This window comes from Balaenoptera acutorostrata, chromosome 6, assembly GCF_949987535.1.
Source record: "Balaenoptera acutorostrata chromosome 6, mBalAcu1.1, whole genome shotgun sequence".
Taxonomy (NCBI): Eukaryota; Metazoa; Chordata; class Mammalia; order Artiodactyla; family Balaenopteridae; genus Balaenoptera; species Balaenoptera acutorostrata.
Window position 1 is genome coordinate 31,577,981 of NC_080069.1, and position 13,496 is coordinate 31,591,476.

The following is a 13,496-nucleotide window of genomic DNA, read 5'->3' on the forward strand; positions in this document are numbered from 1 at the left end:
AAGATAAGAGCCTATGCTCACACCTAGCCCCTCTGGACCTCCCTCCTTCCCCCCAGACCATGAAAGAGGAAAGGATCCCACAGGGCTATGCCATATTGACCGCTGCGACCACTTAGATAAACACCACAATGAAATCCCGCCTCAATGTAGAGAGACACTGCAACTCAGTGGTCAGCGGGCATACAACAGAACAACAATGGCTTTCTGAGGGTGTCCACGGTACTCTGCCTGGTTGACTCAGTGAATAGAAACACAAAGGCTCCATCTGAACTGCCTGTTGTGACTTGTAACACTGACTGTCTACCACAGCATCACAGACTTCATTTTCATTGATACAATTCCACAGATGGGGAAACTTAGGCAGCAGGGTGTAAGGAAATCACCAAGGCAAAGCCAAGACCTGGCCCTGGGTTCCCCAGCCACAAGCAGAGCTCTCTGAACTAGTCAGGGAGGCTCCTGGCTCAGTACCCAGGGACTAACCATGATGACCCACAGTGACCCCAGCCGGTCAAAGTGCTGATTCCAGCAAGAAAGATGGACACACTGCTTTCGGCATTGAATGCTTGTATCATATTCAAATTTCTAAAGTTAGCATTAAAACTTCTGCATCAGAAAAAAAATCAAAGTTTTCTTAAATAATTATTTTAATGATTGGGTGGCAAATCCACTGATCTTACCTTCTTCCTATTAGGAGGAAACTTCAGAAAACGAAGCACCACACAACGCTATTGGAAAATAAAACAAAGTCTGATTAGTACCCACCCAAAGCCCGGGGATAAGGGTGGGTGGCTGTGGATAAGGAGCCATCCTCAGCAGTGCAGATGCTGGAAGCCCCACAGGCAGCCAGTGCCCCGGGGAGGAGGTGGGGGCCAGTACTGGGCCACACGTCTGAAGACACAGAGCAACCAGGAAAACCTGTGCTCTCTGACCTAGCCAGCCCACTCCCAGTAATTTATCTTAATTAAAGATGCACAGAAGATTTTAGCTACTGCATATAAAAGTACTGTTTATAATTCCAAATAAAATGGAAACAACCTAAACGTCCAACATTAGTAGGATGGTTAAATACAGAGGGACATATTCCAGACCATGGAATACTATGTCGTCATTTACAAGAAAATAAGGAAGATCCATATTTACAGACACAAAGGTACAGTCATCATCTACTGATAAATGAAAAAGATGACAGAATAGGGCTTATAGAATGAACCTATCTTTATAAATATGTACATACACGTGTGTGTGTGTGTGTGTGTGTGTGTGTGTGTGTATTAGAGAATGATGTATGGGTATAGTTCTATTTATGTAAAGCTCAAAAACAGACAAGACTAAGATCTCTGGCAGGTGGGATGGTCCCTAAGAAAGGCTCTAGAAGCGGCTGGTCATGAGAACACGGGTCCATGTATTTTGTCGTAATCAAGCTGTATATACGCATATGATCTGACCATTTTTCTGTAGATTTATTACTCTTCATTTTTTAAAGTTTGTAAAACAAAAAATCTTAAATAAAGTATGTGCATGCTGAGTTTGTATGAACTGTGTGAAAGGGCTTCAGAATAGGTAACCGCGTGTCCAGGTAGCACCAACTGGGAACTTATTTTTTAAAGTTCTGTTTATTTGGGTTTTCCAATTTTTTACAATGTTCATATAACATACATTACAAAATTGTTAAAAAAAAAGTTTTAAAAAATGGAAAAAAATAACCTTTTAAACTAGTACAGCCTTTGAAATGGCCATTCTCCAAGGAAATAACCTGGATATGTTGTGGAGCCTTGGTAATGGGGGAGATAATTCCATGTGGACAACTTTGGAAACCATTCCCATGGAGACAGGGAGTTCCAGGCAGAAGGGCTTGGGTCGGGAACCTGGACTGTGCCCAGAGAGAAGCAGTGAACAGGAGGAGGAGAGCAGAGGTGCAGGAGCTCAGGCACCGTCTGGAGCACTGGGATCTAGGCGGGGTGGGAGGAGCTGGTGATTGAAGAGGCTCAGAAAGTGCAGCTTTGGAACCCAAAACATGGCTGACAGCAAGGAAGGCCCATAGAGACGAGATCCATTTCCCTAGCCCACAGCCCCCCTGGCACTTCCTGCCCCACTCAGATGACGCACACTCCTCTCAAAACCCCAGACATCCATCACCTCCCTGAGCCCCAAGCCCAGACTTGGGGAAGCAAAGGTCAAGGACGTGCACATGCCCCTAACCCCTCCCAAATCCAGGCAGACATCAATATTCGATCATGGGCATCAACTGGCCAAGGAGTCCATCAAAATTCAAGGAAAAACAAAAGTTGATATGCAGAAACCCTAATTCTAGGCAACTTTCCAGAAACTCAGCCCCCCTAAAAGCACCCTCACTTCTCACCTGGACTTCACTGTTTCTCAAGACCTGCTAAGAAATTCTGAGTGTCATGTTGTGTCTGCTTCAAGGAAAACTGCTTTCTCTAGGGACCCATTTAAAACCATCACCAGAAACTGCCCACCTGCCCCATAGGAGCTGCAGTGTCAGCCTTGAAGGCCAGTCTCCACAAACACAAGCACTCAGTGGGCACACCTGTTCTGGACGGCGAGTGCTAACTGCCCCTTGTAAAGGTCTGACTGGGCTGGATTGGTGGCCCTGTTACATGCCACGAGGCTGGCCATGGGCCCAGACAACACCTATTCAAGGGGACAGCAGAGAAAAGGTGAGAAATCAACCTCACCAGCCCTGGTTGGCACAAAGATGCAGTTAGTCCAAGGGCCACCCATGGCATGGAGTGGGACTGATCCAGCCACCCACGGGGAGATTCCCATGAAGGAGCCGAAACCAACGCATAATCTGGTAAGCACCAGGGCCCTGCCAGCTCACAAGGTCTTAACCAGTTGTGAAGTAAACAACTCCTTTCCTTTTAAACTAAATATCTGAAACCAGATTTTAAAACATACCTTCTTCATAGTGTCTAGGATAAAATGCTAAGAACGTGAAGAGAAAAGGGTGAGACTAAGAAGAGGGGCTTAACAAGAGTTTCTGCACAGTCTGGGGCAGAGGCAGCTCTTCCCTGTTCCAAAGCAGGACAGGGAATCTTAGGCCAGGGCCACACCTTTTCTGTCCTTGAGGACAGAAAATCACGGTGTGCTCTCTCATACCGTGGAACACTAGATGAAAATCAAAGATTTTAACAAGCTGAAAAAGTCAGTGAATGGAGAAATGACACATATAAACACATACACATTAAACAACCTCAAAACGTACAACACGCCACTTATAAAAGGAGTAGAAAGCATTCAGTGCTGTGAGGGTCCCAGGCCATGGCGGGGGTGGGGGAGTACTGGCATGTCATGTGCCAGGAGGCCTAGGAGATGTTCCTTCGATCCCCTCTGAGAACCCACCCAAGTCCTCAAAACACCGAGACATCAGCAAAGCCTGGCTCACAACAGCTCAACAGTGTGAATGTCTGACAGCACAGGATCTCTGGCTGCCTAAGTGCTCTGCAGCCTTAAAAACTTGTTTGAAGAATTATCTACATATTTATGCTGTAGGGTTGAGTGAAAAAGCAGAAAACAAAAACAGACAGATAGGATGCTTAAGTACCCAATAAAAGCATATAATAGAAGGAAGTGCACCAAGTGTTAACAAAAATTATTTTCTTAGTAGGGAGACATTGGATGCTGTTTACTTTCTTCCTTCTAGTATTCTGTATTTTCTGGGGCAGAGAGAGGAACAAATGCTTGGTATTAAATAAAAATAAAAGACCACAAAAACAATATATAAAAGGGTCATCTGCCCATGTGAAGCCCAAGGGCCCAGGGCCTCTTGGCAAAGACGAGGTGTGAAGTGATCAATCGCTGAAGCCTCACTGCTGGAGGACAAGCCCAAGTCAGGTCTTCCACCAGAGTGAGGATATAACCCAGGATGGGGCCCCAAGAAGACCCCAGGGAAGCAGAGATCAGGCAACTTTCAAGGGAAAGGGAGACTAAGATAAACACAACAACAGAAGGAATCGACCCTCAGGGTGCTGCCCCAGGCATCCCAAAATGGCTCAGCCCTGCTTCTCAGTGAGGCCACCACCCACAGACACCCAACTCGGGCACAGCCCAGGTCTTCCATCAGAATACCCGTGACAGAATACCAAGCCAAGTCACTTGGCTCTGCTGACCAGAGGCAATCAGAAACACACCCCAGGGCCCACAGAAGGATAAGAGGGACAAGGTGTGGGATGCATTGTTGGGCTGACAGCCTCAGACACAACAGATGGAGGGTGACTCAAGACATCTCATAGAGCAACTGTCCCCAACCTTTTTGGCACCAGGGACCAGTTTTGTGGAAGACAATTTTTCCACGGCAGGGGCCAGGGGGTGGGTGGTCCAGGCAGTAACGTCAGCGATGGGGAGCGGCAGATGAAGCTTCGCTCGCTTGCCCGCCACTCACCTCCTGCTGTGTGGCCTGGTTCCTAACAGGCCTCGGACCCATACCGGTCCACAGCCTGGGGGTTGGGAACCCCTGTCATAGAGGGGAGCCAAGGACTCCGAAGTGAGGCCAGACAGGAGGTGGAGACCACAGGTGGGGACAGCAGGTGTCTGGAATGGGCAGGACATTTTCCTTCCCAAGTTTCACCTGCCTGTATGGACCCACAGCTGCCTCAGGACTGAAGCAGACACAGATGCAAGTTGTGAGGTGGGGGACAGGACAGTGGAGGTGTAAGCCCAGGTGACATTTGGGGACAGGACACTCGGGGGCTGCAGCAGAAGAGGTGTTCAGATGGTCCCTAAAAGATGGAAAATCCAACAGCCAGAAGAAAATGAGAATGTTTTATAAAGACATACAACAAATGCATGGAACGCACAGTGAGGGTGTTGTAGAGGGGAGCCTTCAAGGACCCCAGGCTCTCCAAGGCCACATGATGGCCGCAGAGCAGGTGTCCAAACCAAGAGGTAGGTGACCCAGTGCTGTGGTCTCGTCCTGCTGCAGCAGACACAGAAACCTTCCTTACCTTCCTGGTAAAAGGGGCAGCTGCTGTCCTGAGTTCTGCTGAGGAGGAAGAAGGTATTGTCGGAGCGGGGGAAGTGACCATGCCCCCTTAGGATACCAGGCCTAGACCAGCAGACCCCCACATGCTAGAAAGGCAGAGCTCAGCACTCACCAAGGCCAGGACTGGAAACCACCAAAGGGAATATATTTTGGAAATAACAAATCCTAACCATTCAACTGCAGGTGATCCCAGGAATAAAGACAGGGTTACATGCACAGCTCTCCAATGAGACATCACCAAGAAGTCACATCAGCTGTATCAACCTGTATGAATATCATTAAAAATCTCAAATGCAGAATAAGTTACTTGTTAAAAAAAAATACTACAGGCAACAGAACGTTACGATTCTTTCTACTAGATTCAGGAGAAAATTAAGCCCAGGACTTGGGAATACGCCATTAAAAAAAGAAAGAAAGAAAAAAAAAAAAAGAGAGAACAACTCATTTGCTTCCAACAGCTCCATTAAGAAGTATGATCTACAAATCCTAAAACACAAGAGAAGAGAAACACACAGCTCCTGACTGCCTGAACCCCATATCTTCAGGACAAACACCCCCAGGGCATCAAAACAATTGCAGAAAGGATCTGAAGCCCGATCAGAATCTTAGAAAAGCTATAAAACCTGAAAGATCAGGCACAAACTTTTGATAAAAGATCTTGGTTGGCGGGTCTTTCATGTTACCTCTGTCAATAAGGAGGAAAACGTCACAACAGCTTAGTGTGATGAAGGGAGTGGGCCCCTGTTTGCCCTGCACCCCAGAGGCAAGGGCAGCTGGAAGGCAGCTCAGTGCCTGGGGAGGAGTCTCTGCCTGGCCTGCCCTGGGTGACTCCCCCAACTGAAGGCACATACGAGATCAAATGACAAACCAGACTTACAGTGACCTTCACAGGACAGGATGCCAAGCCAAAGCGAACAAGACCAAGGTAAAGAAGGGTCACTGCAGATGAAAAAGCAACACCACCACACGGAGAGCAATCCCACTTGGCAGCAGCGCACTTGAGGGCAGCGCCAGGCTTTGTGACCACAGCTCAGCATGAACACAAGTATGGCACAGCCACTAGAACAAGTGACAGCACCCTCAGGCTACAGTAAGGAAAGGAAAGTACGTGCCCACAAGGGAAATGTCCTTGCCCAAGACCCCCCGCAGGGTCAGTGCCGGGGACTCCAGGCACCCACTAGAGTACACTGTCAGGTTGGCCACAGCCTTGGAGCACCTCAGAGGGTCAGTGCCAGGGCCAAGGGCCAGTGCCTGGGAAAGGGTTAAATTGCACAGCTGGACCCAAGGATGCTGAGCACTGGGCCACAGGAAAACTGACAGCAACCTGTCAAGAACTGGCATACCGTTCAGGTCTCACACTGTCATCTCTTACTGCCCAACCCTGAGCACACCCCACACTATGGCCCTCCTTCGGCCTGCACTTAGCTCCTCCATATCCAGGCCCCATTTTCTACAAGTCCTGTGCTCCTGGAAGCCTCCCAACCCACCAGCCTGGAAGGCTGTCTGTCTGTGTCTTATCCCATGTTCCTCCAGTGCAGATGCCAGGCCTCAGGACTGGCTGGCTGAAGGTATGTCGGGTTCTGACACTGGAAAGGAGAGGGGACAGACTCATCATTTTTTAAGGACCTTTCAATTTTGAAAGTAGATGATGCCCCCTCTGAGAAAGAGATCGTCTCCCGATCTGAAAGAAACCTGGTGAGGGTCACCCTCTACTTCAGAATGAACGAGGTGGGTCTGGAGAGTCCACCCATGGGAGCAGAAATACTTGGTGCTCACCCACCTTCTTCTATCCCACTCACACACACACACACCCTCTCCTTGGGCACAGCAGGGTCCTGAAAGCTGCCTTCCAGGGCTCTGTCCTCCCTCAAGGCCCAGGCAAAGCACAAAGGTTTCTCCACACTCAAGGGGCAGAGTTCTCCCTTTACTCAGCATCTTCACTTGGTGGGAACCTTTTCTTACAAAACTACTCGTGATGATAATCTTCAAATTCACATGATGAGCTAACAACAACCAAGCAGGAATGAGCATAGTAAAGCAAATTTAGATTTAAAATAATGAAGAGAACAGGTACAGGATAGCCTGATGACTCAGTTTAAAAGTGGGGGGAAAAAAAGGAAAAAGAAACATGACCCTAACATCTGGGGCTATGCAACAAAGGAAGGGGCCAGTTGTCCTGGAGGGTAGACACATGCTTGTCAGGAACAATGGAGAAGGCATCTGAGTGCCCAAGGCCTGGTGTTCTTTTACACTGAGTCTGGAACTTGCTACTTCATCTGACGCTACTTTTGAAACTCAGTACATTAGCCAAAAGAAGCCTTAATTAGCTTTACATAAAGTGAAGACATACCATGCAATCTTACTGAGGAATTGGAAGATGAGCTCCCCGTAGGAGCTGTTGGGCTGGGTCAGAGCTATTAACCGCCAAGTCCAAGGTGGATGATAGTTATCACTTGCATAACTTGTCCAGCTCCTCCTCTTTCTAGCAATTCTGCAAAGGGGATTCTGTTACTAGTTCCACTTTGCAAATGCAGAAACTGAGCCTGAGCCAGGCAGTGGTAGAACTGGGATTCTGCCCAGCTCTGTGTAACTGCAACTCCCATACTCTTAAGCCCTCAATGACACCTATCACTCCTCCCCCAGCCCACCACATTCCTGCCTGGTTGTATCAGACAGCAAGATGTCAGAGAGATCTGGGCTTTCACACAAAGCCACAAGCTTCTCTTCCCGGATTCAACTCACTGGGAGTCCTCACTGCACTCTCAGAAACTCTCTTCCTTACTGAATTAAGAAAGGGAAATTCTTTAAATTCTAAAAGACTTTGGAGAAAAACCTGCAGACAATGCTCCATTAATATTAACAACAGCAGCAGGAGAACAGCAATTCCCTGCATCTCAGGGAGGTAACAGCACCCCAAGCACTTTGCTTCTTTCTCCTGACCTTGCCGGTACCCTGTATCTTCCCTAAGGCTACTCCGGACGGCCTCACCGCAGCTGGGCAGTCGGAGGCGGCACCGTGTGAGGCCGGGATGGGGCGCGTTGGAAGGACGCGGAACAAACCCGGGGGGAAAAGGTGACACTGGGGGAACAGGGAACCGATCTGGAAGGAGGAGAGTGCTGGGGAGACATGGCACCAACCTAGGCGGAGGAGAGCGCTGGGGGGACGCGGAACTGCTCTGGGGGAAGGCGGTGACACCAGCGGGACGCGGAACTGACCCAACGGGGAGGGGTGATGCTGGGGGGACGCGAAACTTATCGCGGGGCAGTGACACTGGGGGAACGCGCGACCGACCGGAAGAAGGGCTGCTGGGGAACCGATCCGGGGGTAGTGGGTCCTGAGGGGATACAGAACCGACCTGAGCGGAGGGGGTGCTTGGGGGACGCGGAACCCACCGGGAGTAGGGTAAGGGCCCTGAACCGCGCCGACAGTCAACCGCTCACCTGTGCGTGGGCCACCACTAGGCTCTTGTTGCCTTCACCGTGGTACCCCCATTCATTTTCGTCCATCTTCCCCTCGTCCATCCCACGGTGCGGCCCTGGAGCCTCGCGGGGCCACGAGCTGGGGGCCGCTGGTTCGCCTAGGCACCAGCCGCAGCCGACCGGGGAGGAGCTCCTGTCAGCCGCCGCCTCAGCTAGACCCAGCCGCCCGCACTCGCAGGCGCTGGCCGCCGGAAGCCACGCCCCCGACATCTCCCATGGCCGAGCCGGGCAACTTCCGGGTTTGCGCCCGCTTCTCCTCTGTTGACCACGGTGGTGGATGGACTGGCGGCCATCTTAGGTGCTGGCACAGTGACTCACTTCCGGAGCGCGATCTTGAGAACCGGAAGGGAGGCTTCCGGCCTGGGCGCCGGAAGTGAGGCAAGCGGGAGGAGTCGGCTGCTACCCGGCGAACAGGACTGGCCTGCTGGGGAGCATGAGTCCAGGCGGGCTGGGATTAGAGTGGTACTGGTGCGCTAGGAGCCAGGGGGTCCCAGTGGGGCTGGGGGCGGGGGACGTCCAGGCAAGCCGGGTGCTTGGAAGGGGACGGTCCAGGCGGGCCGGGGGTTGGGTGGTCCCTAGAGCTGGAGCCCGCTCAGTCATGGGGCCTCAGCCTTCTTTCCTGCAGAATGGGATACATTTCTCACTCATCGGGTTATTAATATCCTCGTTTGCTCTTTACCTGATGCAGAATCACCCCAGTAGTCCCAGGAAGTAGAAACATTGTGGTCCACACCTTACAAATGAGGATACGTAGCTCAAAGAGGCAAGTGGACTCCTAAATGGCGCTCTTGTTGGGAGTGTTACCTGAAAAACTGGCTTTGCCTTTTGGCGGGTGTCAAGCCAGAAGACAAAGAGTGGGAGAAGGAAGGATTTATTTCTTGCAACAAGTAAGGAGAATGCTGCGGCTTTTTCCCAAAGCAGTGTCTCCCCAGGTAGAAAAATTGAGGAAGTTTTAAGCTAAGGGAACATGCGTATTCATAAAGGGCTTGGGCAGTCAGAGTCCAAGCTTTAGTTGAAGTCATGAGGGTCAGAAAAGGTCTACATCATCCCTTAGGTCCAAACTGATCTGGTCGTTGAGCACTTCAGACTAGTCTTTACCATTGAAACAGAATTGAGAGTCTTTACTACTGATATATTATCTTTGCTACTGTTACTTCTCTTGCCTGATAACAGTTTGTTCTTTTTTTCTCTTAAGATCATTACTGAGACCTGTTGAAGGGCAAGCGTTGTGGCCAGGCTTAAAATGACTTAGGCCAAAAATGGCTTTTCTTATGTCGAGAAAGCCATGCCTGGATTTCTTTCTCCGGGGACCTCCCCTACCCTATCTGCCTACAGGAGGAGTAGGTTTCGTTGAATCTTGAGGGATAAACCTTGAGCAGGAGGTTTGAATTCTGCCCTTGCCACTTAATGACAGTGAAGCAAAGGGCAGATCTCTTCCTTTCTCTGGGCCTCAATTTATTCACTGTTGACGTGGGACTAATGAGACCACCTCATAGAGCTACTATGAGGATTAAATTAGATTAGCGATTCTCAGACTCTTACTCTCAAGACCATTTTATACTCTTTAAAAATGATTGACGGGAGTTCCCTGGCAGTGCAGTGGTTAGGACTCCATGCTCTTACTGCCAAGGGCCCAGGTTCAATCCCTGGTCGAGGAACTAAAATCCCTCAAGCAGCGTGGTGTGGCCAAAAAAAAAAAAAAAAGATTGAGGGCCTCAAAAAGCTTTTGCTAATATGGGTTATATCTTTCCATGTTTACCATATTATAAATTAAAACAAATTTTTAAAAATTATTTTCATTTTTAAAAGAAACATTACCTTTTTTAGAAAAGTAGCTATAATTCCCCAAAATATAGAGAAGAGTGGCAAATGTTTTACATTTTTGCAAATTTCTTTAAAGTCTGGCTTCATAGAAGATAGCTGGAGTCTCACATCTGCTTCTGCATTGAATCTGTTGCAATATATTGCTAGGGTTGAAGTATATGAAGAAAACCCAGCCTCAGGTATGTGGTTCAACAAGGAAAGACCTGCAGACCCTACTCTGAGAACAGCTTAGAGCACCTGGCAAGGCCTTGGGAATAGTAGTGAAATGAAGCCAGTGAGTCAGGAAAATGAGCTGATAGCTTTGAACATCTCCCCCACCCTGGGCCCCAAAGGACTGGCCCAGGTAGGCTCAGGCCCCACTCCAGGGATGGTTGAGAAATGGGGGCAGAAACAGGCCACTCCTGGAGGTAAGTAATCCCCAAGGGGTGGGGGTGGGGGGACACTCACAAAGGGTGAGAAGGCCTTCCTACACCACCACAAGGCCAGGGGACCCTAAACATGTCTGAGATTTTCTCAGCATCTGTGAATGCAGAATTCAGATCAGATTGTTAAGTATTAAAACATTTCCTTAAGGAAGCCTCTGTGGTGCTGGAAATGTTCTGTATCTTGGCTTGTTGGGGTTTTTTTTCAAGGAACATTTTATCACTGACACTGTTTAGAATTACTAGTGTATGGTGATTTAAAAGATTAAATCTTGATTTTATGATTGTTTAAAAATTCTCCACAGATGCTCCTAGGGTGGACCACACCCGCCTTATCAAAGGGACAAGTGCTTTGAAAGAATCATGGTGGGGTAACAGTGAGGGACACAAAGGAGAGTGGGCTCATCTGCAGGGGTTGGGAGAAGGAAAGGCTGGAAAAGAAAGACATGAGAAAGGTGTCCCAGATAAACAGGGTTTATCAGTTGTTTTTCATACCCTGGATCCACACTCCCTTCTTTTTTATAGCATAAACCCAGTTTTTATTAGGGGAAGTACCTTTTCCTTTATTTAACCCATGTGGTCTGACTTAAATGAACTTGATTCTAGCCTCAAGGCTGTGCAATCAAGAATTACATTCCCAGTGGTTGGTTCAGGAAGCACAGGGAAGTAATCCAGGTTTATCCAACGAAGCGCACGCCTTTGGCCTGCACTGAAATGACTGTGGGGAGAATCAACCTCAGCTGAGAAGCTGGGGGTGGTGGGGGGGGTCACCACATGCTGTCAGCAGTGATCCAGGCACCACAGGTGGCAGCAACAGAGGGGAAACAGCTGGAAAGTGTCAAGAAAGGGGACACAAAGTGAGCCAGAGGATTGAGTCCAACTCAGTTGATTTTAATTTTCTGAGCTAGTGAATTCTATCTTTTGCTTAAACAATTTGAGTTGGGTTCCTTTCACTCAGATCCTAGAGTCCAAGCTAATAATAAGGGTACCCTGGGCTGGACCAGTCACCTCTTCAAGAAAAAGCTAGAAGTGAAGCAAAGACCAAAAGGCCATCATTAGCTGGGATTCCTACGTGAGGACATTTTGCCTAGATTCTTTATGCTTCTCCATCTAGGTCCCAGCTAGATTCCCACCACAGTTAATCAGTGTCCCCTTTCTGTTTGAAAAAGGAAATGAGAGAGAGAGGAAGGAAGGAAAGAGGAGAAGAGAAAAGGAAGAAAGATGAGATGGGAAACTCATCTTCCAACCACATTGAAAAGCCATCCAGAACCAAAGTGGCAAAACACTAGTGACGGGGAGCCCAGTGATGAGTACTTACTCTATTCTTCCTATTTTTATGTGTGTCTGGAATTTTCCTTACCAAACAGTTTTTATTTTTGAAGGAAGCATGCGATATCATGTATCCCTTGATATGACATGACATGATGAGAAAGGCACTTCACCTCTGTGGTATTCCCCTTACCCCTAAACCTATAATCCCTGTCTAAGCATTAGAGAAACATCAGACAGACCCAGATTGAGAGAAATTTGGCAAAATAACTGACCAAGAGTCTTTGTAACTGCCCAGGTCATAGGAGACATGGACAGACCAGAGGAGCCTAAGGAGACAAGACATCTAAATGCAACGTGGGATGCTGGAACAGAAAAGGACATTGGTGGGAACACTAGTAAAATCCAAATAAAATCTGGAGTTTAGTTAATAGTAATGGATCACTGTTAATTTCTTTGTTCTGGGAAATGTACCATAGTTAGGTATGTTAACATGGTGGGAAGTTGGGATAGGGCATTTGGGAACTTGGTACTATCTTGCAACATTTCTGTAAATCTAAAATCCAAAATTAAAAGTTCACAAAAAGGAAGGCATTCATTGTTCAGCTTCTTTCATAATTAAATAATTAAAATAAGTATATATCTTAAAATATATATCAAACTGGCAAAATAAAAACAATTTTGCACAATGTTTGATATGGGTGGTACACAAGGGACAGGCAGGACATGTGCACTGTGGAGGAGAGGGTCTGCATTGTTGGAGCCCAGTTTGGCCATATCATTAAAAGTATTGTAGCTATAGCTAATCCCCTTTGACCCATTTCCATGCCTACAAATTACCCTACAAAACCCTCCAGTGCTCAGAGATATGTACAGGATGTTTGTACAAACACAAGAGTGATGGACAGGACTTGGTTCCCAATGTGGGCACCTCAGGACAGCCTCAGGCTGCACCAGCCCACCCCAGCAGAAGACTTGCAGAGGGGCTTAGCAACCCTTGTTCTAACAACTTCCCCACATGAATCCCAGAACCACTGAGTTATGGTATACTTGAAAATTATACAGGCAGTAAGGAAATGAGTTAGGTATGTACTGACATGAAAGATGTTCAAGGTCTATGGTTAAGTGAAACAAGTGTGTGTGTATGTGTTGTGTCTGTGTGTAAATGCAAAGAAAAGGGAAAGGGGGCTTCCCTGGTGGCGCAGTGGTTGGGAGTCTGCCTGCTAATGCAGGGGACGCGGGTTCGAGCCCTGGTCTGGGAAGATCCCACATGCCGCGGAGCGGCTGGGCCCGTGAGCCACAATTACTGAGCCTGCGCGTCTGGAGCTGTGCTCCACAACAGGAGGGGCCGCGATGGTGAGAGGCCCGCGCACCGTGATGAGGAGTGGCCCCCGCTTGCCACAACTAGAGAAGGCCCTAGCACAGAAACGAAGACCCAACATAGCAATCAATCAATCAATCAATTAATAAATAAAAAAATAAATCTTTAAAAAAAAAAAA

The 13,496-nt window shown here is 48.3% G+C and overlaps 1 protein-coding gene and 1 long non-coding RNA gene across 6 annotated transcripts in view; one reads left to right on the plus strand and one right to left on the minus strand.

The window, feature by feature from the left end:
- The window catches only part of IPPK (inositol-pentakisphosphate 2-kinase), a 56,656-nt gene extending 47,995 nt beyond the window's left edge, over positions 1 to 8,661 (minus strand). For both annotated transcript variants that reach the window (XM_057547769.1, XM_007182387.2), the window contains exons 1-2: positions 8,443 to 8,661; positions 678 to 725 (exon numbers count right to left, since the gene is read on the minus strand). In XM_057547769.1, the coding sequence (XP_057403752.1) occupies positions 678 to 725; positions 8,443 to 8,523 (129 nt within the window). In that variant the 5' untranslated portion in view covers positions 8,524 to 8,661. The remainder of the gene's footprint in view (positions 1 to 677; positions 726 to 8,442) is intronic.
- A 194-nt stretch (positions 8,662 to 8,855) lies between these two features.
- On the plus strand, positions 8,856 to 13,150 carry LOC103003880 (uncharacterized). Of its 4 annotated transcripts, XR_451003.3 has the most exons (4): positions 9,283 to 9,368; positions 10,382 to 10,484; positions 11,897 to 12,037; positions 12,295 to 13,150. It is a non-coding gene; the product is annotated as an uncharacterized LOC103003880 (long non-coding RNA). The 4 variants fall into 4 exon arrangements; XR_009008522.1 differs by lacking the exons at positions 9,283 to 9,368; positions 10,382 to 10,484 and adding an exon at positions 8,856 to 8,949 and having other exon boundaries at positions 12,295 to 13,149; XR_009008521.1 differs by lacking the exon at positions 10,382 to 10,484 and having other exon boundaries at positions 9,235 to 9,368; positions 12,295 to 13,149.
- Positions 13,151 to 13,496: the final 346 nt, after the last annotated feature.